Genomic DNA, 22,215 nt, shown 5'->3' with positions numbered 1-22,215 from the left:
TGTCTTCCTGTGTACTTTGCACTCTTCAATCTCATATTCTTCCTTTAGACTGCGTTGTGCGGCGTGTTATCTCACAAAGCAGAAACGGCTCGAAAAATAACCGTATAAACATCTATAGATACACTCAGTGATGCCGTAGCCTGCAGATACAAGATCACTGTGGGAATTTCTCTATGTAGGTACACATTATCACTAATAACACATCTCTGAACCTTTGTTATGGGCAAAGACTGGCTAGAGTTGGTAGGAGTCTAATGACACTCTTTGGATAGACACTGTGAATGTATATGTGTGTCAGAGCGAGTGAGCGAGCAGGGGGAGATGCGCGTTTTAAAGATTATGTTTGCTTGAGGTAAAGAAGCCCTGTTTATGTTTGTAAGATGAGTCGTATGCTTCAGACTGCTGGGAACAACCTGCGAGTTTGTATGCAAGTGTGTAAATGTAGCCTTCCACCGCCAGCATACATATTCACACACGCCGCCTCAGTCCCTGTGAGGTATTTGTTACAGGGCAAACATACTGTATCATTACTGGGGTCGTGAGAAGGTAATGGGAAACAGAATGAGTCATCATATAGGATGTGTTAGCTGTGTGATATGGTATGAGTAGAGCCTCAGGGAAAGTGGCATCTGTACCTCATCTCCTTGTGCTTCCTTCCATCTTTCCTTCCCTTTTCATAAAAAGGATTCTTGTTGTGGTTGTGGTACTGGCATATTTGTTACATCAAAATTATCTTTGCGACAAAAAGCATGCTAGTCAGTGTTGTAATTCAAATGACAGGATGTAATAGTGAGGTTCCAAGACACATGGCTATGGGTTTTGACCGATGACTGTAGAAAATACAGTCAAGAAAAATGCTAGAATAATAGTCTTGTGTATATGAGACTTACTGAAAATGTTTACAATTTCAGCTTAAAGTCAAACATTAAAAAAGTCCCATTGTTACAATATTTGTTTCCAGCAATAATTAAAAATAAGCTTTGAAGAAGCTGCTAAATAGCTTAGCAAGCAATGCTCTTTAGCATTCAGTCAGAAAGTGGAAGGTAATGAACCTTGCTTGTTAATGTTAGCTATTGTTACCAATAGATGTTATTTAAATTTATTGTTATTATTAGTTTTTGCTAATACTAGATGCTGGTAATTACTCTATATTATGTTTTGTGACTTATGGTAAGAAGAGCTAGCTAACTCTTAGCTAGTTTGGGAGGAAGCTAATTAGCCTTGCCTAGCTTAAAGATGATTTTGTCAACCCATTTCATTATTTTGGATACATATTGTTATAGTATCCATTCTGCAAACATTCACCAGGCCTCTGACACTTTTTCAGATTCTTCATTCCATATTTAGTAGGGACTTGGAATAAAATTATCACGTAGATACAAATTCGGGTGACCATTAAGTTACATGTACATGAATGTGAGACTTAAAAGGAAACATAATGAACCAAATATAGAATTGGGATTTAAAAGAAATTAATTTTAAAAAGATATAGATATTAATAACTGTTGAATGCAAGATGATGTTTGTACAAACGTTTGATCTGATTGGCCCATGTGTTAAAATGGAGATTGGGTACATACAGACATTTACATACAAGCTACAGTCATTAAAGTAAGAGGAATTTGTGTGTAGCTATAGGCTCAGTGTAGAGACCAGTCAGGTTTCCCGTTTATTAGCATTCGATAATATTCTAAGTTTTGAACCAATAAGCAAACTTCTAAAAGAGCAAAATAAAACTTTGCTATTATTTGTGCCTTTGTTCGAGTTGATAGGAAAAAGCACTTCAGCGTATCACTGCTGCCTATACTCACATTGTTTATGAGTTAAAAGATGCATCACTTTCTAATACCATTGTGCAGTCCAAAAGGGATAAGTGTTTCTGCTGTTCCATCGACTCCTAAAATATGGTCTTCTTGAGTAATAAATCCCACTTGAAATTTTATTCATTTTGCTTCAGTTTGATTTTATTTTCAGGCTCTCTGGAACAGAGTACCACGGAAAACGTTTTCACTCTAAAGAAGTCCACGGTAGGCCCTGAAACCCTCTGTAAAGAAATAAAATACACAGTAGTCGTTATAATGTTCATTAAATTAACTTTTACATGGACTGATTCTCATATAGCGCTTTTCTACTCTCCCAGATCACTCACAGCGCTTTATACAACATGCCTCATTCACCTATTCAACCACCAACCTTCCGATCGGTAGAAAACCCACTCTGCGTCCTGAGCTACAGCCACCACACAGGATCTGTGAGGGAATCTAAAGTTTTAAAGAAAGAGATTATAATAAACTGACTAAAAAATTAAAATAAGTAACAAACTGATATCTATCCTAAAGAACAAACTGAGAGAAGCTGCATGAGGACTGACTGTTACAAAATCAAGCCAAGGCAAGTATGTACAATTAACTAGCGTGATTAGATTGCTGCACAAGCACAAGCACACATAAAGCACTAGAATTACTTTTGAAGCATGTAAAGTAATCCAGACTTAAGTGATTGTGCGGTCATCACCACAGACAGACAGGTTGTCTACATAGCTGTCAGCTGCGTATTGTCTCTGCATGATGACAACAGTGAACTGCGGTCGATCGAGACACTGATGTTCAACAATAATCACCCTCATTAGTCATCCGTGTGTGTTGTTGTCCTAGATTAAACAATGAAATAAACTCAAATCCCTGTTCAGAAAAGTCCCCTCAAATAAAGAAAGCATGAATAGCAAATTCTTCTAAAGATTAGTTGCTATGTTTCAATTAGCAACTGATTTTTTTTTTTTTAAAAAACAGGCTTGAGAAAGCCAGTGATGATATATGGACCATCATACGTGTTGTCCTACTGTGCAAGCTAGAGTCCACGCTCTGGGTTTTTGACTTGTGATCAGTGGTTTGGAATTAGTGTGAGAAAATGTTAAACCTTGTCCTGTCCCCTGTGATGTGGTGCTCATGTCAACATATGGTCAAAAGTGTTAATGTGCTTAATTAGGCCGGCACTCTGAGCAGCAGAGAACATCCCTGCTCATTAAGTCTGATAAGGAGAAAAAAAGAAAGTTGCTCCTAATGTATAGGAACAGCGACCTTTGCCTGATTAATGCAGAGTGGGACTGGCGCGCAGTGACCGGGAAGCTCCAAAAGGACTCGGAGCTGCAGCACTTTAACTGCATTATTATCACACTCATTTTCCTTAGTCAGCTTCTGGTCTCACTACAGTTTTATGGCTGCTCAGAGACTCAGCTGAGAGATTAAGGACTCATAACAAGTTGTTTCATGTAGAGTGTCACCTCTAATGTCCGCTTACAGCAGAATGAAATGAGCCATTAGGCCTGACCTATCTACCCCGCTTTCTGTTGAGATTCTGAGAGAAATGTCACTGTGGCTCGTGCACTTTGTGGCGTGCAGCAGGGCTCTCCCAGGATAAGATCCAGGAGGAGGGGGGTGCACGGTACAATGAGGAATATTTACAGTAATTTGTGGCGCGTTCTTCCTTCACACATTTAAAATGCATTAGAAGCCACTGATAGCCCATGACCACTGACACTCCCGCCAACGCACAGCCTGTGCCAGGCGTTTAGGTTTGTTTGTGGAAGTAGGTCCATCCACATTAAAATGCAGACATAAGTCAACTCTCCTGCTGGATATAGAGGATAAAAGCTGTAGAAATCCACAGCAAAAGAAACTGTTCCCGTCCACAGTAGCTTTCCTGCCATTTAGAATAATTTGTTTGTAAAAGGAAAAAGGCTAATTTGGATTTATGATTTAGTGAAAAGTTTACATTTTTTTGTAGAAAAAAAGTTTGATTTGAATCAAAGTTTTTCTCTGTTCTAAGCAATTCACTTCTACATACTTTTATAAGAATCAGCCAACTCCAATCTGGCCCACTAAACGGCCTTGGAAAATGTGAAGGAGGGGAATAGATTTTGAGCTTTTATCTGTATTTTCACAAGTTTTACAGCTTTTCCTACTATAATAAAGACCTCCCCAATGGCCACTCATGATGTGTCACACCTGGCAGCAGATCACACCTGTCCTGCTTTGTCTTCGCTGCCTCCCTGAACATTTTAGGAGGGATTTCACTGCTAAACTTTTAATGAATGTTTGGATCTGGTCCTGAGCGCCTCGGCAGAAGTGTCGACCCTGTACGACCGAGTTCACAGGCTTGATCCTAAAGTGGGGCCTTTCTGGCTGTTCGGAAATTGAGGTTTAAATCTAAAGGTGACAGCGCTTTTTCCATCAGGGCCACTCAGCTTTGGAACAACCTGCCTGAGGAGATAAGGCTTGAAAATCTGTGACTTCCTTTAAGCGACTTGGAAGAAATACTTTTTTTAATCAACTTACTTATATGTGATGTCACCTTTTCTAACAGTTTTGTTGTTTATGTGTCTGTTTTCTGTTTTTTATGTTGCTTTTGCAGTTAATATGGATTTTATTCTTTTGTCGGAGGTTATTTTTTACACTGTGTTTTGTATTTTTGCTTTCCTTTCTGTTTTTTTTTTTAAAGCTCTGTCCTAACTCTGGATCTACTGTTATTGTGGTGGGGGGGGGTTGCTTTGGGTTGGGGGGAATATTGGAATAGAGGTAAATGAGCAAAACTTGTGCTATTACAGTAGATTTACTGTAGCAGTTTTACCTTATAAACATTTCTACTTCAGAAGTACAATTTCTAGTTAGAGACATGTTTATCAACTATAAGCCAATTTGCATAGCCATGGACACACTGGAGCAGAGCTGGTTGACTGTAAATACACAATTTACTAACTCAAAGAGGCATAAAATGTTAAGTAACTCTTAATTAATTGTGGCATTTGTTGACCTTATCCTTCCTTCCTGTCACTCATAAGTGAACATAATCGAATTATGCACTCTTAAGGCTGTATGTAACACAAACACGCCGTTGAAAACAAACGGTGATGTATTTTTGATCTAGTGTGGTAATTGTGTGCTATAATTGAACAGCCATATCACAATATTTTAAAAGGAGACATCAGGTGTTTTTCCAACAACCTGTTTTTGTGCACATTTCAATGGAAATTCTGAACGTTCTTGAGGAGTTTTTACATTGTTTGATGTGCAAATGTTTGTACGAGTACAAACACGGAGACATGCCAGGTGAATAAATGATTGTATAAATGATGCATGTGACCTCCACTTTGCTAGGCTTACATAGGGGCAGATGAAAAACATCAGATCTGTTTGCAATGATGAAACTGAAACCCTAATAATATCAGATCAAAGTAACAGCAGTGCTTTATATCTATTCTTCTTAATTTCATGTATAACTGCATTCTTTTCTCAATATGGCTTTTGGAAAAAATACTGGAATGCGTTATTACTTAGATGTACTGGTCAAATCATATTAGTACCACATTCAGTCAGTTGTAAGGTTGTTAAATAACCAACACAAACATCATCACAAACCCAAAGAACATAATAAAATGTTATTTATTATAATATTATATAACATTTTGAAAAATGTTGAAAAACTTTAGCTTATAGAAATAAAACTGAATTTAATTAGAATTTCTCAAATTAAAGCCATGTGCCCACATAAGTAGGCAAGAAGTAAGTGTTGAGTATCTCCTCCAGGACACCACAGGTTCACGTCCCATTTAGGAGCTTTGTGTTCTGTGCTTTGTTTCTTTCTTTTTTTTTATGCCCTGATTTGTTTTCATTTTGCTGGCTTTGCACTTTCACTTGCTCCTTGGCTAGGTGACTTGTAGTTTAGTCGACTACTAAGCTAGGATAGATTTAGAAAAGATGCAAGGCTCACTGATCGTGCTGCCCTGTATGTCACACGCTGACGTCAGTAGCCTGCGTGCACGGCACACATACGATTCATCGTTTCAAACTGCACCATACTTCAAACCATAACCCTACTGCTCTTTATTGTTGATGACTGCATGTGTGAACAAACACATGGGCATTGTTTTTTTTTTGCAGTGCATCATTTTTGGTAGCATAATTTAACCCACATGCAACACACGAGCCTGCGTGCCTGAGGAATTCATCTCCTCCTCAGACAGTTAGTCAGAGCTCTCTCGGGGGAGGTGGGTCGCTCCGTTTGCCTGGGCTGTGCTGTCTGATTTTCTTGATACTTTGTCTTTTTTTTTTCTTTTTTATCTTCCTCAGTCAGAGGGAATGAGAAGGATTTTTGCTGCATGACTGCAGCCTGTAATGTCTCTGCTGCCTCTAGCTCCTGCATTTGCTCATGCTGTGCCTCTTTGTGTCATCTTTTTTTTTTCTGTGTGTCTGAACTTAAATATACCTGCATATTTTCATGTTTACATACTCTTTTGAATGGCCTGTAAAATTGTCTGTATTTATGTCTGCATTGTAGGAGATTTGTTCTTTTCAAAGATGGCTTGGAAGCACTAAGGCTTTACTGGATGTAAATCATTTTATCAAACAAAGCTAAATGTCTTTTTAAAAAAAAATCTTGCTCTCAGCTTCTTCAAAGAACAGTAGTTTCACTCTGTGGGACTCTTTTATTTATTTTCTGCATTGCTAAGTGTTTCATGTCTCTGTTGTCTGGTACTTTCAATACAGTCTTTACTTTCTGTCTTATTTTCAGATTGGATGGAATGGGTAAAATGGCAGTGGTTGAAAAAGCTTGTTTCTACCGTAGACAAGTCAAAAAGTTCAAAAGTTTTGACCCGACATGGGTTTTCTTATACCACTTTGCAGAATCTACCTGTCAAGCATTTGATTCTGTGATAAATATTGCCTGTAGCTGTAGTATTAGTCGCAGAGTGGAGGTTTTCTGTGCCTTTTGGAAGTGATTTTTCAGTTAAAAAAAAGTCCAGGAAATGTTGAGAGAGTATATAAAATGGAAAGAAACAATTAAAAAAAACAACAAAGAAAATGCATTCTTGTGTTGGCACCATGCTGTGTGTAAAAATGTTTGGAATTCAGTGTTCGGTTATCACATAAGAGTACATAAACTGCACTCAACATGTTCAACCCATCTGCTCTGTGTCATTTTATATCAAAGAAATGAAAGTTAACACCCTAACCACTTCGTCTCCAGTCATGCACGACCATCAGATTTGGCTTTAACTCAGAAAAAGATTCAGGTTAACAGGTGACCTGCTGTTTACGTTTAGTATTGTAAGTTAAATAAAAGTTGCGTCTGTGAAGTCAAATAAAAAATACAAATAAATTACACAATCTGGCTGAAATGTCTAATCTGTCAGTATTTGTACATGGTAGTACTGTACTTGTGTTCTGTCACGAATTCCTGGTAATATTGGATTTAAACGCAGCGCTCACTCACTGCTGCTAATAAAGCTTCATATTCACGCCAGGTTGACTTCATTTCTTTCCTCGTTGTTGCAAAGACTTCATTCCACCAATCACAGACAACCCCAGAACTCAAATACAGTCAAATCACAGCAACACGGAAGGCTCCTTTGCGGTCTTATTGTCAGAAGGAAGGCCCTTGCGGCTCATCCGCTTTACATTCGTTCTGTAGCTCAATAAATTCATATGTATGAGCCCAGTGTTTACGCCTACAGTCAATCTCTGTTTTTCTCTGTTCCTTATTTCTCGTCTAATCCGTCCAGTCTGTTCCCATCTTTTTGTCTTAGTTTGATGATTGGGACAGCTAGCTAATCAGCTGCACTACTACTGCACATCAGGAGACATTTTAAGTAAATCCTTTGAGAGCCCTTGAGGGAAAGGCTTTTGATCAGTTGTCTCTTTATGGAAGTGTAGGCTAATTTTGCCCGATGGCTCTTGCCTCTTTATAGTCTTTGTGTGGAGCTCTTGTGTCGGTATGGATTGTCAGATTAGGTCTATATTTGTTCTTTGTTTGTTTGTTGTTGTTGTTTTAAACACATCTGCATGACTTAACTGAACTGCACACACACACACAAAAGCCAACAGTACAAGTATTTCTATACCATCTATCACAGAGTGGCTAGCTTCCGTGTTAATGGCATCCACTTCCTGTCTGTCGTTTGCCAGCATTTCTGTGCCTTATGCGTCCGTCGGTATGCGTCTGTCAGTCCGGCCTCTTGACACTACAGTTGATGCATGGCCAGATTAAGCCTGTCAGATTTATCACACTCGACTGGCAGTCAGCGCGACGCAGAGCCAGATCAGACAAGGATTTGACGAATGACGCCTTCAGCCTACCTTTGTTTGCTTCTTGCTTTGCCAGTCATTTTGTGCACCATTACACACTTTAAGATAATTTATTTATCTGTTTTTTTGGCCTGCGGTGAATGATATATTAGATAATTCCCCTGAAAGGGGGTTTAAAAAAGGAGGTTTAGAGGTTATGTTTTTAGATGTTTCTGCTTTATTGCCCGAGAAAGGTAAAGGATAACGTGCACTTGTTGTGTTATTAGTGTGTGACAGCTCAGTAAGTACGGATTAAAAAGGAATGTTTTTGGACTGAAACCAACTAAAATTACCCACTAAGAGCTGTGTTTAATGCGGTCTTTATTCGCAAGTCCAGGAAGACTGGAGTGACGCCTCTGAAATACTAAAAAGCAAAAGAAAAATATGGGATCTATATTTTTCTTGAGAAATCAAGCATTAACTGTCTATGACACAAGCCTGTGTTTCTCACTGTCCGTCACAATACATTATAGCACAGTGTGATACCATGTTATACAATAGAAGACATACTGTAAGATAAAATAGGATGTGGTGTATGCATGAATGTGGACTAAAGGAGGAAAATAAACCTGCAGGTAAGTTGGATGCTTCTGGGATAGGTAGCTACGTGTTGTTTAGCTCTCTGCTGCTTTTGCTACCTGTACTTAAAAAGTGCTGGATCATCTTCTTCTCAAAATGATTTTTGGAATGATATGAATATACAAACACATGCTCTCCACAGTATATTGTTACAAAGCTTTTGCTTTAATTTGACACATTGTTTCCGTCCAGTAAAAAAATGGCAATTGTTGGGTGTTGGTGTCCTTGTAAGACTAACAGTATGGTTTAAAGCCCTTACTGAGCTGTACGGCACTCTGCACTGTGCTCGACCTTAAGAGCCCATAAGCTCTGGCCGCAAGCCAAGCTCATCAAACTGGAATACAGTATGGATGAGACTAATGAAGCGGACTAAAGTAGATCTTCCATTAATCAGCTGTGAACTTGTGTAATCTTTGTCCATGTGTGTCAGAGTGTCGGTGTCCTTAAACTACTTGTCATTTGCACATTAGGAGAATGTTTTATTAAGACAAAGAGTCGATATTATTAAAGAAATGTGGAAAAGTATATGATTATATTTAATATACTTTAAACAGGGCTAACAAAGCCACACCCCCACCCATCTGTGGCTGGTTGTCTCTGTAGTAAAGACTAAGTTTTGTATGGTTAATGGATCTAACACAGTGCTTTATTATGTGTCTTATCACATATTTACTGTGATGGTCTTGCCTAAGAACACTTTGATGTCTATGTTAGAGGAGCTGGGGATCAATCCACTGGCTTTGAACTAACGTCATCGTAATGTTTTTTTTTTAAGACAGATACTGATATCAGTATTTGGTCATTTAAAATTCTGGTATTCTGATATATTGGCTGATATAATGTCCCTAACATTTCTTGTTTATTTCTTTTCTTGTTCTGCTCGACTTTTCTCAGTTGGTTGTTGTTTTGTGGCATTCCAGACATTTTTCAGCCATTATAAATGGTGATAAATTATCAAATGGCTTATATTAGCCAATAATATCAGCCCGTCAATAACAATTATATTGACTGTTGCATCTTTCAGAGAGAATAGTAGTTGTCCGTAAATGCATCAAGTAGTTATACCTGCCTGTGCTCTCTATAACAGTGCTATCTATAGGTATGTAGTAGATATGTTTGCGTATGCTTTAAAATCACAGAGGGCCAGTTGAAGTACTTTTCTTAGCCCTAAGTAACGTGTGCATGTTGCATGTAACCTAAGAAATCTGGTGATGGGATGTTAGAGTGGGCTGTAGGTTGTCAGAAAGGCAAATAATTTGAGACAACCCAAATGAACTTTAGGATCAAACAGAATCTCAGGCGCTTATCTGCAGCTGGAGGTGGAAAAAATGTTCAATTATTGTTAAAACATTCAGGGAAAATGGCCTCCAGTTTTCACATACTAGGAGTGTCGAGTTCATCAGTTACTTTGTCTTTTTTCCACACTTAGTTTGAATGTTTGAGTGTGCACACTGTGTCCACTACTCATTGTTTAATCCAAAGAAAGAACAGTGAATATATGAGCTAACCCGTCATAATCTCCAGGAGATCCACATTGTTTTATTGTCCAGCAGCAGAACATTTTGTATTTCCTTCGGCTGCCGCTGTCAGATACACATAAACAGTCCGTGAAAGCTTTTCTTTTTCTTTCTTTCTTTTTTTAATGACTCGTTTTTTCGCCACGTCTGTTGCGGCAGAACTCTGAATCACCTCGGTAGCCCCAGTTCTTTATTTGTTATGCAATCACATTCTTAGCATGCTTGAATTTTCAGCGTAACAGATGCGACCAGCCCCGTGGTTAAATAGTCTGTTCCCCAGTCCATGTTTGTCTGTCTGACTGCTGTCTCACTGATAAGCACATGTCCCTGTGTGACCCAGCGGAGGAGTCAGAGCTGGCTGTTAGAACTGCTAGTTGTCCCCATATGTTACAATGACAGACAGATAGTAGACACAGAAACACGCTCCCGTACTAATAATGCTCTGACGGAAACACTCCTCACTTTACCCACTTCACGGAGGCTAGAGGCCACACGCAGTCTTAACAGTTTAAGAACCCTGGAACAAAGCTTATAATTGTCATTATAAAGGTCTGCATAGGACTCTTTGCTCAAGTACAGTCTCTCAAGGCTACAATGCAGGCTGTCTTATTGGAGTTTATTTTATGACTGACAGATGGCAGCACGAATGCACTGCTGACTAAAAAGCTACTGAACCAGGGATCTTTTTGTGCTTGTTAGGCAAATATGTAAACCACTACATTATGGCGCTGCTAAGTACAGGGGTAGATTTTTGAAAATTTCACCCTTATGTAGGCAGTTTTCTTTAAAATGGCGAGATGGATTCAGCATAGTAATTCAAAAAGAAGAGCATAGCTTTCCTTACTGGAGGTCCACTCGTGAAGAGGCTGGAGACCGTAGACTACTTGCAGACTAAAATCTGTGAGTGATCAAAAGAAGATGGGCTCCAAGTTAAATTAATGTCAGCGTTTAGGTGACACATGCAGAGTGACTGCTGACAGCCATATAACAGTTCAACTGAGATTACATGTTTCCAGAGAGACCTGGCCAAGAGAGCAGCACAGAGTGTAACAGATAGAAACAAATATAGCCGACACACCGAACTCAACATCCAGATTGCACGAAATAATGTATCCAGAAGATGCGTAAAATCTAAGAGTCCAGGGCCTTCGCCATCTGCCTGCAGCCATCTGAGGTTGCAGTTTCTTTTTACATCATCCTCAGGTTCAAAGGTGATTCAGGCTGTTTGTCAGTTTGCTCAAATGTTCCAGGGACAAGCTGGATTGATTAAAATAGGCATATATGTTCTTTCAGAGGCACGTGAGAAAAACACGGTTAATGTCAGGGATCAACTGTGACTTATGCTCTAATGCCCGATGTAAATGATGCAGTAGCTGTTGTTATTATCAGGGATTTGGCACAATCTGACATTTCACTGAAAAAACAAAGAACAGATTGACTACATTGTCAGTGAACACTGATACTGTCAGTCGCTATAAAGTGAAAATGAATCCGCAGCTGAATTATTCATTAGTTTGATCGTTCAAGTTCAAACCCAACACACCTTTCCTGCCTACAGAAAAGTCTGTTATAATGAATGTACAGTAGTATTGGACTGAGCTGAAAGCATACATCCCTGGTGGCTAACATCACTGACTAAACAGTAATACCCTACTTTGTATTGCTAATGATTTTGGCTTTCTGCGTGTACATTTGTACATTTGGTTTGAACTCCCTTTTTTGAACTAAGGCACAGGCATAAAGCATAAGGAGTGAACTAGGGCAATAATTGAACAGACGTTTCCTTTCAGCCATCAGCTCTGAACTTTTCTAGACCCAGTGCAGCGTTACTGGACGGTGAAGGCTTTTTAATCTGCCAGCTCCCCGACGCAGAGCGGATGGTACTAGATCGCCGCAGTGCGAGACCAGCGCAATTAATTGTGCAGCGAATTCACAGCGAGCAAGGGGGCGTTATCTGCACCGCCTCTTGCGTACTCTATCGAGGCAGCACCCCCACCTACGCCAAACAGAGGTTCGCTACTTGCGAGAAGTAGTCGAAACCTCGCGTGTGAAAAAACGTGTTTATTAGCAAAGTGTTTGGCAGCGAAGTTCATAAGGTGGACCCAGTTACAGGAGAACGGGCATGAAGGTAACGAGAAAAGTTTAATGACTCCACGCACCGCCACGAAGAAGAGAAAACAACAAAAAACACTAAAACTCAATCTGCAAGAATGAGAAAAACTAAGTGTGCATACCACAGAGACTGGGGTAATGCACTAAAGAACTACAGCTTCCAGTCTCTGGTCCAGAGTTTCTTGATAGTATAAGACAAAGATCGGCGCTGGTACATTAAAGCCGAAACCTGATAGAAGCCTGTACCGGAGACAACAGCTACAAATAAGGCGCTATTTGTGTGTGTGTTTCTTTGGGTATTTTTCAGTAACAAACACTTGGTTTCCTGTGTCCCGTGGTGTTTGCCAGACCTCTGTGTTCTCTGCTCTGACTTGGAAGTCCTACAGCTGGATAAATCCAAAGATAAGACAGGAGACCAGGAGTTGTCCTTAAATGACCAGAGAACAAACATCCACCTGGAGCCATATTTTCCACTGCCTGCCAGGACAGCCTGTTGTCCTCAGATGACCCAGCAAACAAACAAACAGACAGACAGACAGATAACGATTCTACTCCTGGTTGTAGTAGTACAGACAGACAGACAGTCAGTGGGGTCAGGCTGCACTGACTTTCACATGTTTTCAGGAGCTGTCTGGAAAAAAAGAAGAAAACTTTAATAAAAAGAACTTTCTTCAGTCCTGCTGAAAACCCATTAAGGGTTTATACAATACAATTACTTTATATGCCATAAAATACTCTATAGATTCTGCTCCTGGACTTTTGAATAGGCCGCATGCTATTGTAATTCCTCCATCAGAATATGATGGTACAGTCTATCCACAACGCTATACAATAATGCCCCTATTACTACTGGAAGAGGCGCACATTGTGGAAAAACCCACTTTCTAATTTCTGTTTCCTTTCATTGGTTCAGCTCACAGAAGAATAACTTTGGAAACAGTCTGCCTTTAGAAAAAGCAAATAAATTCAGACTTTTTTTCTTGTTGGATATAATAAATAAATCAGTTTTGCTGAACTCATAGGGTAGCTGGGTTACTGTTACACGAGTATGTCAGATGATATTTATCACTTAGGTCATTTTTTAAACATCGAGGTCTTAGGGCCAGGACGGGTCCTCGGTGTTTATTAAGAGAGGTCCGACAGTCAAAAGGGTCTTCTGATTGTTGAAAATACGTCCTTTAAGCCTAAATTTAGTTCTTTTTGTTCCTTTTAACTTTAGTCTTGGTGTAGCGGTTTACACTCTCACCTAAAAAGTTAGAAAATGTTTGATCCCAGGACACAAATCCCACTGGGATCCCATCAGAGCTACCAGCTGTGGCGACCCATGGGTCATTTCATTTTCGGTCCTCTCAATCAGAGGAGCTCTTTGATTGGCTGACCACTCTGAAAATAAGGATGGCTAACTTCGACCCTCTGGAATTTTTTCAAACTGTTACTCAGGCAAGAAATCGTCTCCTAGAATCACATGTTTTTCTGCGGGAGCCTGGAGAGACTCGGGACACTGGTGTTGTTTAGTCACCAGGAGGCAAAGTGATGAGTCACCTACAAGGCACATAATGAAGTATTTAACCCCCCCCCCCCCCCCCCCCCCCCCACCCCCCTTACGTCACAGTGGCCCCGTTCTCGCCTCCACTTTTCCATTCGCCAGCCTACAAGCTGTTTGTGTACCCTGACCGTGATAAGGCTTGGTAAGAACAGGCGAATGGAGCTGAGATAAGACTGAGATCTGTCATATCTTTCCAAAACCTCAGACAGGGCGTGTGTTTGTTTACCGTCTGTCTGCTTTTTTTTTCACCATCAAATTCCTTCCCTCCTTCTCTGGTCCCATGTCATTTCTTCTCTTGAACTTCTTTAAACCTGCGTCTCTTCATCTTATGTTTGATTTCTTCCTCCTTTGTATCTCCCCCTCCCGTCTCATCTTTCCTTTGTCATTTTCACCGCTTTTTCCTAGCTCAACTTCCTGTGGGTTGCCTCCCTCCTTTATGTTTTGAGCATAGCTTTTCCTCCTCTGCGATTTCCCCTTTTCCTTCGCCCATCGTACCCCTTCCCTGTGTGCGCTGCATCACTCCCGCACCCTCATTTTACTGTCTGAACGAGGAGAAAATGGCTCGATCGGTTTTACACTGTTTTTCCCTTTTCTCCAGTCGTCCCTACCCCACCTTCCTCCTCCTCCTCCTCTCTCCCTCTCCTCTTTTCTGGGTTTTTATTCCGTTCCCAGACACAAAAAAGCAGCACTTGGCACTTTTGAAATGTAAATAAAGTTTTGTTGTTCCCTCAGCCGTAGCCTCCTCCAGCCCTGTTTATCAGGCAGACTTCAAAGTGGCACACTGACATGTGGCTCTATCTCTCCCTTGCTCTGTGAAATAGGGTCACAGGCGGCGCTTGGCTTTCACAAAAACTTTTCCCTTTCATGTCAGAACCTAGTGGGTGAGAGGAACTAAAGGGGGCCATGCCAGCCAGCCACCCACCCGCTATCCAAACTGAGACACACATCGCACCTCATCCACTGCGATGTGTGTGTGTGTGAATGTGGATGAGAAGTCTGTGTTCGCTTTTCTCAGCTGGTCATTGCAGCAGTTAGCCCTGCCCATGTTTTGCTTGGGTGTATCCGTTTCGCTCGTTGTTTCTGGTATCTCATGAATTTAGTCACTTAGCTGCTCACTCTCTGTCTCCCTCTTTCTCTCTCGTCTCTTTTAGCCGTGGTGCCAGTGTGAGAGCGCCCGAGTAGCCCCTGCTGAGCTTGGGACTGCAGCAACAGGACAAAACACATAAGAGGAAGAAAAATACAAAGGGGGAGTAAGCCGGCAAAGGAGCAAGGAGAATCAGAGGAGACGGCATGTTGGTTAAAGTTGAGTTTAAAAGGCAAGCCCGACTCTAGAGGAGAGACATATTGATTCACCCTCTCAGCTCACAGAAGGTAAAGAGGCAGAGTTGCTCATCCGTAGGTTGAAAGATTGACAGACAGCCAAGAATTCAGGGTATTGGTCATGACTGCGGGCCTGCTGCTGGGAGGATAGAGATCAGATTAATAGCATCTACAACGCAGCCTCCATCCTGATCTAACCCCATCTCTAAACAACCCGTCGATCTCTCCCCCTCAGCCATCACTGTAGTCCACAAAGTCCACTGTGACAAGAGAGCTGAACCCTCATACGGGCTAGTTTACCAGGCTGCAGCGTCCTGTGAGAACAAAGAGTGACCTCACGAGCTGTCGCTGGAGCAGGGAAGAGACACTCACCCGCCGCGGGGCTTTAGAGACGGCGGCCTTTTAACCAAGCACATGGGCTGTTGATGAAGAAAGATGGCAGTGAGACTGACAGGCGCCACCCCTTCCTCTCGGCCACCCTCCCTCCCCCCAGCGGCCGTGGCTCGGACCGGTTAAGGTTGGTCTGTTGGCATCCATCGCAGCATCTGCAGCAGCTGGCAGAGCGTGGGAAGGAGCAGTATGCAGGAAACTGATGTACCGGCCACGAATGCCTTCAAAGGTAAACACATACAATGGACAGTGGTCTGTGTGTGTGTGTGTGTGTGTGCGTGTGTGTGTGTGCGTGCATGCGTGTGTGTGTGTCAGCCTGCATTAAAGAAATTACTGACAGTGCCCTGTCAGGTCAGAAACACTGTCAGTACAGCTGGAATCTTTAACACAAAACGGACTTTGGTTGAGAATCACAATATTTTTCAACAATCAGGTTCAAAGTAAAGTTTTCTATAACAAGCATAATGATTTTCAATCATTTTTAAATCTGCTAGATACTCGATAGTACATACTACTTGTAAGAGGAGGATGTAGAGGATATGCTGTTTATAGAAAAATTCATTGTGTGACTACATGCAGTGTTCAAATCTTAAGAGCTCCACTTTTAATTAGGGATCAGTCTGGTTTCTTGAAATAGGATTTTTAGTTGGTGGTAGTTAAGTTCTGAGGTGGTGAAAGATCAGCTGTTGTGTCTACACGCATGGCCATCCTGAACCCAAACAGGTTCCAGAGGTAATCCCATGTAATCATGTTACATTAAAAAAAAAATCAGCTTCCATGTGTTTAAATGTATTAGATACCATCTGCTGTTTCATGTTGCAACTGATTGGTCACAAGCAGCATCTATAAAAGTTCAGCTTCTTCTTATAACACAGTGGAGCAACCAAAATTTTGCATGAGATGTCGATGAGATGGCAAAATTACATAAAAGGATTTTGATCATATTAAACTGCATGTATTAAATCGTATTAAATTTGCCCAATTTTTAGAGATTTTTACTAAGTCCGGTGCTCGGAGATCTTGAGGTTCTGTTCGGGGTTTTAGGCTCACTAACTGTAAGGATAAATGCTCTCCTGCTCTCCAAACAACACGTGGAACTCTGAACTTACATCCTGAATGGCATCATTTCAAACAGTTTTTAAAGAAGGGTCAGTCATGGATGCTTCTCGTGTTACACTGCTTTGCAAATCAGCTTAGGCTATCCATGCTGATATTTATTCCTTTACAAATAAAACATTAACTCTAGTTCTATAATTTGGCAAAACCTCAAAAGAATAAGTCTTGTGTGATTAATGTTTTCTGTGCATAAGTGTTTGTGTTATTTCTTAAGAAGGAAACCCCACTGAATTTGAAATTCTGAATAGAAACCCCACTGATTTGAAACCTTGCACAGACTGAGAGGGGTCTGAGTTATTTTGCTGTTGAAAAGGGCCGGCCAATTGTTGAGGATGATAAGACTGCACCACCAACTGTCAGCACCACACTTTGTAGTCTGATTTTGTGGTATTGCTAAATGCAGTGATAAATCATACTGCATTGATACATGTTTCATGTCCAAAAAGACAACATTGTTTCTGTGCATCCACTTGACTCAATCTCCCAAAGCTGGTAGATCATGTGACAGAAAGAAAGAACAAACTGGCTCTTGGATGGAAGAGGCAAAACAGGATCATGAAGTGAAGATCTGTCATCTTTACAGCTTTACAGTCTATACAATGAAAGTTGAATGAAGAAAATAAGGATACATGACTGAAATGAGGAGTAGTGTCTGGGATGATCAGGATACAAATTCAAATTAAATTCAGTTCAATTCAGTTTTATTTATACACTGAACAAAAATATAAACGCAACACTTTTGTTTTTGCTCCCATTCCCCATGGGATGGACGTAGAGACCTAAAATTCATTCCAGATACACAATATAACCATCCCTCCCAAACAGTGGTCACAAATCAGTCCAAATGTGTGGTAGTGGCCACATCTGCTATATTGAGATAATCCATCCCACCTCACAGGTGTGCCACATCAGGATGCTGATCTGACATCATGAGTAGTGCACAGGTGTACCTCAGACTGCCCACAACAAAAGGCCACCCTGGAATGTGCAGTTTTGTCTCACAGCAAAATGCCACAGATGCCACAAGCAATGAGGGAGCGTGCAATTGGCATGCTGACAGCAGGAATGTCAACCAGATCTGTCACCCGTGCATTGAATGTTCATTTCTCAACCATAAGCCGTCTCCACAGGCGTTTCCGAGAATATGGCAGCACATCCAACCGGCCTCACAACCGCAGACCTCGTGTAACCACACCAGCCCAGGACCCCCACATCCAGCAGGTTCACCTCCAAGATCGTCTGAGACCAGCCACCCAGACAGCTGCTGGAACAATTGGTTTGCACAACCAAACAATTTCTGCACAAACTGTCAGAAACCGTCTCAGGGACGCTCAACTGCATGCCCGTCGTCCTCATCGGGGTCTTGACCTGACTCCAGCTCGTCGCCGTAACAGACTTGTGTGGGCAAATGCTCACATTCGATGGCGTCTGGCACGTTGGAGAGGTGTGCGCTTCACGGATGAATCATGGTTCACATTGTTCAGGGCAGATGGCAGCTGAGAATGTCCCAGTTCTTGCATGGCCAGCATACTCACCGGACATGTCACCCATTGAGCATGTTCGGGATGTGCTTGACCGGCGTATACGACAGCGTGTACCAGTTCCCACGAATATCCAACAACCTCGCACAGCCATTGAAGTGGAGTGGACCAACATTCCACAGGCCACAATTGACAATCTGATAGACTCCATGCGACGATGTGTTGCACTGCATGAGGCAAATGGTGGTCACACCAGATACTGACCGGTTCTGGGTCCCCAGACCCCCAATAGCGCAAAAAACTGCACATTCCAGGGTGGCCTTTTGTTGTGGGCAGTCTGAGGTACACCTGTGCACTACTCATGATGTCAGATCAGCATCCTGATGTGGCACACCTGTGAGGTGGGATGGATTATCTCAATATAGCAGATGTGCCCACTACCACACATTTGGACTGATTTGTGACCACTGTTTGGGATGGATGGTTATATTGTGTATCTGGAATGAATTTTAGGTCTCTACATCCATCCCATGGAGAATGGGAGCAAAAACAATAGTGTTGCGTTTATATTTTTGTTCAGTGTATATCACCAAATCACAACAACCATGCACTATATTGTATGGCAAACACCCTAAAATAATACAGAACTTGCACTTGGAGACAGTGGGGAGGAAAAACGTCCCTTTAACAGGAAATAAACTCGATTGAACCAGCCTCAGCTGTCAGCTATCTTTTCAGCAAAAGAGGACACGCAGACAGATGTTGCAGTTTATTCCAGCTGATTGGCCATCTGCTGAGGTTGAAGCTGGATGGAGCTATGTTGAAAGTACACATTTTATGAACCACTTCATGAGGTCGTCACCTGAAATGGTTTCCCAACACTCTTGGAGGAGTTCCCAGAGATGCTGAGCACTTGTTGGCCTTTTGCTTCACTCTGAGGTCCATCTCATCCCAAACCATCTTGATTGGTTTTAGGTCAGATGACTGTGGAGGCCAGGTCATCTGGCTCAGCACTCCATCACTCTCCTTCTTGGTTAAATAGCCCTTACACCGCCTGGAGGTGTGTTTGGGGTCATTGTCCTGTTGAAAAATAAATGATGCTCCAACTAAACACAAACTGAATGGGATGGCATGTTGCTGCAAGATGCTGTGGTAGCCACAGTTGTTGTTAACTTGCGATTTCTGAGGCTGGTGACTTGGATGAATTTATCCAGCACAGGATAAATTCATCAAATTCATCAGACTGTCCTGGCAGCAGCAGAGGTGACTCTTGGTGACCACCTTCCTGGGGTGGTCCTCGTGTGAGCCAGTTTGATGGTTTTTGTGACTGCACTTGGGGACGCATTCATAGTTTTTGCAATTTTCTGGACTGACTGATCATCAGTTCTTAAAGTAATGATGGACTGTCATTTCTCTTTACTTAGCTGATTGGTTCTTGCCATAATATGAATTCCAACAGTTGCCAAATAGGGCTGTCAGCTGTGTACCAACCTGACTTCTGCACAACCCAACTCCACAAATGAACCCTGAAAAGGTACACCTGTGATGTGAAAACCATTTCAGGTGACCACATCATGAAGCTCATTAAGAGAAGGCCAAGGGTTTGCAGTGCTGTCAACAAAGCAAAGGGCGGCTACTTTGAGGAACCTAAAATCTAAAGCATTTTGTTCTTTGCTACATATTTCCATATATCTTGCTTCATACATTTAATGTCTTCAGTTTGTATCTACAATGTAAAAAGTAGTAAAAATAAAGAAAAACCATGAAATGAGAGCGTCCAAACTGACAAACTGTATATAAATTGTCGCGAGTTCAAATATTGAAGGAGGGCACAAAACAACACTGGTCCAGAAGAGTTAAGTCAAACAATGATTTATTGAGCACACACATGGGAAGATGTATACTGCAACACCAGCATTGATCTTCTCCGAAGAGCTCAATTCAGAATGGTTTCATTCATCAGGGTTACGCCCCCTCATGCGTCACAAATGAACATAATATGCATCAGTTACAGTAAATGGTCAATCTTAAGCCCCTAAAATTAGACAGAGAAGTTCCTCTTTCTATCACACCTTCCATACAAGGCAATAAACTTCAAGCCCTATGGGTCTCTGAGGGCTGGTTGTTGACTCCGGTCATCTGTTACCAAGTAGACTAAAATGCAGTTAGAAGCTAAATGAGTTAAGGCCTCAGGCCTGGCACATTTCTAGATTATATGTGTATTGTAAGCATGTATGCTGTTATCCTTCTATGCTCTAGTCTCTAACACAATAGATTGTGAAGACGTCGCGCTTCACAAAGCTTAAGACCCTCTGTAGACTAAGCAACAACTCTTAATGAGCACAAATACTATGCAATGTGTATGAAATACTTCTGGCCGTACCTGTAATAAAAGTTAACATAGTGGAAGGATCCTTAAATGAACATCTTCAATAAACAACTCTTAATGCAATATCAATACTGTAAGAAATATTATTAATAGAATAATGCTATAAAGAATGTTATTAATGCAATTGTAATAATGCAGGTTATATTGTAGCAATAAAATAATTTCCTCTATTTCCACAAAATATAATATGAAAGAATACATCACTTCTGTACTCTCGCACTCCAAGCGCTTTAAACAGCATCTCAGCCATTTTTTCTACATCTAAGTGCTTTCTGTCTACCACTCACACTCTAGTGAACCCATTGGGAACAACTCGAGGTTAATATCTTGCCCAAGGATACTTTGGCATGCTGAGTGGAGCAGTTGGGGAATCGAACCACCAACCTTTCTCCAACCACAACCACCCCGATTGATCTGAGTGATTTGAGTCTGATTTAATGATGATTCAGTTAACATTTTCTTTCAGCAACCATCCTGTCACATTATGAACAACTAAAGAGAATTATTTGTAGGTGAGGTTATGAATAATATTGAAAATTTCATACATGGTTCAAATCAAGGTCAAGGTCAAGGTAACTTTATTTATACCCATAGGCAAGGTAAATGCCTATGGGTATAAATGCACCTGACCGCAGTGGAGTCACAGCCTGGAGAGATTTCAGACACAACACACTTACACGCATTACCCTCTTTGCAATTAAACAATTGTCTATTCTTTGCTGACTTATCTCTTCATGCCCGTGTATGCAAGTGTGTTTATGTGAGCATCTATTACTTCTATGACATTTATGAGAGAAATCAGACAGGTCATATTCTTTGAGGTGAAGACTTTAGTGTGCTGCAGAGGGAAAAGCAGTGGTCTGTGGAAATAATAGGCACTGCGCTGCCCACATCATTCACCTCTGTCGACTTGAGCTGAACGCCTTCTCATTAAAACGCAATCACTGGCTCCAGTTATTATTGTTGTAACTGAAGTTGTATGCAGGCCTGCAGGACACGAGCAGTTTTTCCCAAATTCAGGTTCAGGTGATTGAAAACCGACAAACACTGGTGGTGTGAGTGGTTCTGAACACGTGACATCCCGACTCCCTATAGTGAGATCACAAGAGGAGTCTAAAACACAGTAAAATGGTATGATCCAGACATAATGAACCATATACAATTTAAAAGAATAAGGCTCTATTTCTTTTAATGAAATCTACCAGAGCAACAGTTTTAGCAGAATTATCACAGTCAATGGATGAAAAAAAGAATGAAGAATGGAGAAGTGTAGCACTGAGTCACACACTCGCTTCATTTTCTTTGTTCCTCCCATATGGTGAGTTTTACAGTATCATCATAAGTTTTAATCCTCTCCTTTCTCATTGTTTTTAAGCACTTCATGTTATTGCTGCACACCTGTCCTTTTCTGCTATGAGACAACTCACTGCCATTTGCCAGTCTTTTTGTGCTGCTGCTTCTCACTCATTACTGGAGGCTTCAGCTCTCACAAAGACAAAAACGAAAACAGATGTGAGCCTCAGTCATAGTTTTTCAAAGAATATTAAGCGAGCGATTGAATTGGCTTCTATAGAGGAGTGTAGTGCGTGCTTATGTTACAGGTGTAGTGTTGCCGGGCAGACTGCAGAGCTGAACTTGTGAGGCT

General features: G+C 41.2%; 1 protein-coding gene across 1 annotated transcript in view; it reads left to right on the top strand.

Moving 5' to 3' along the window:
* ldlrad4b (low density lipoprotein receptor class A domain containing 4b) overlaps window positions 1-22,215 on the top strand; it is a 258,527-nt gene that overhangs the window by 69,828 nt on the left and 166,484 nt on the right. The window contains exon 2 of the mRNA XM_026185856.1: window positions 15,026-15,813. Coding sequence (XP_026041641.1) covers window positions 15,774-15,813 — 40 coding nt within the window. The 5' untranslated portion in view covers window positions 15,026-15,773. The remainder of the gene's footprint in view (window positions 1-15,025; window positions 15,814-22,215) is intronic.

This window comes from Astatotilapia calliptera, chromosome 11 (genome assembly GCF_900246225.1).
Source record: "Astatotilapia calliptera chromosome 11, fAstCal1.2, whole genome shotgun sequence".
NCBI lineage: Eukaryota > Metazoa > Chordata > Actinopteri > Cichliformes > Cichlidae > Astatotilapia > Astatotilapia calliptera.
The sequence above is the reverse complement of the archived record's forward strand: the minus strand, read 5'-3'. Positions and strand labels throughout refer to the sequence as shown.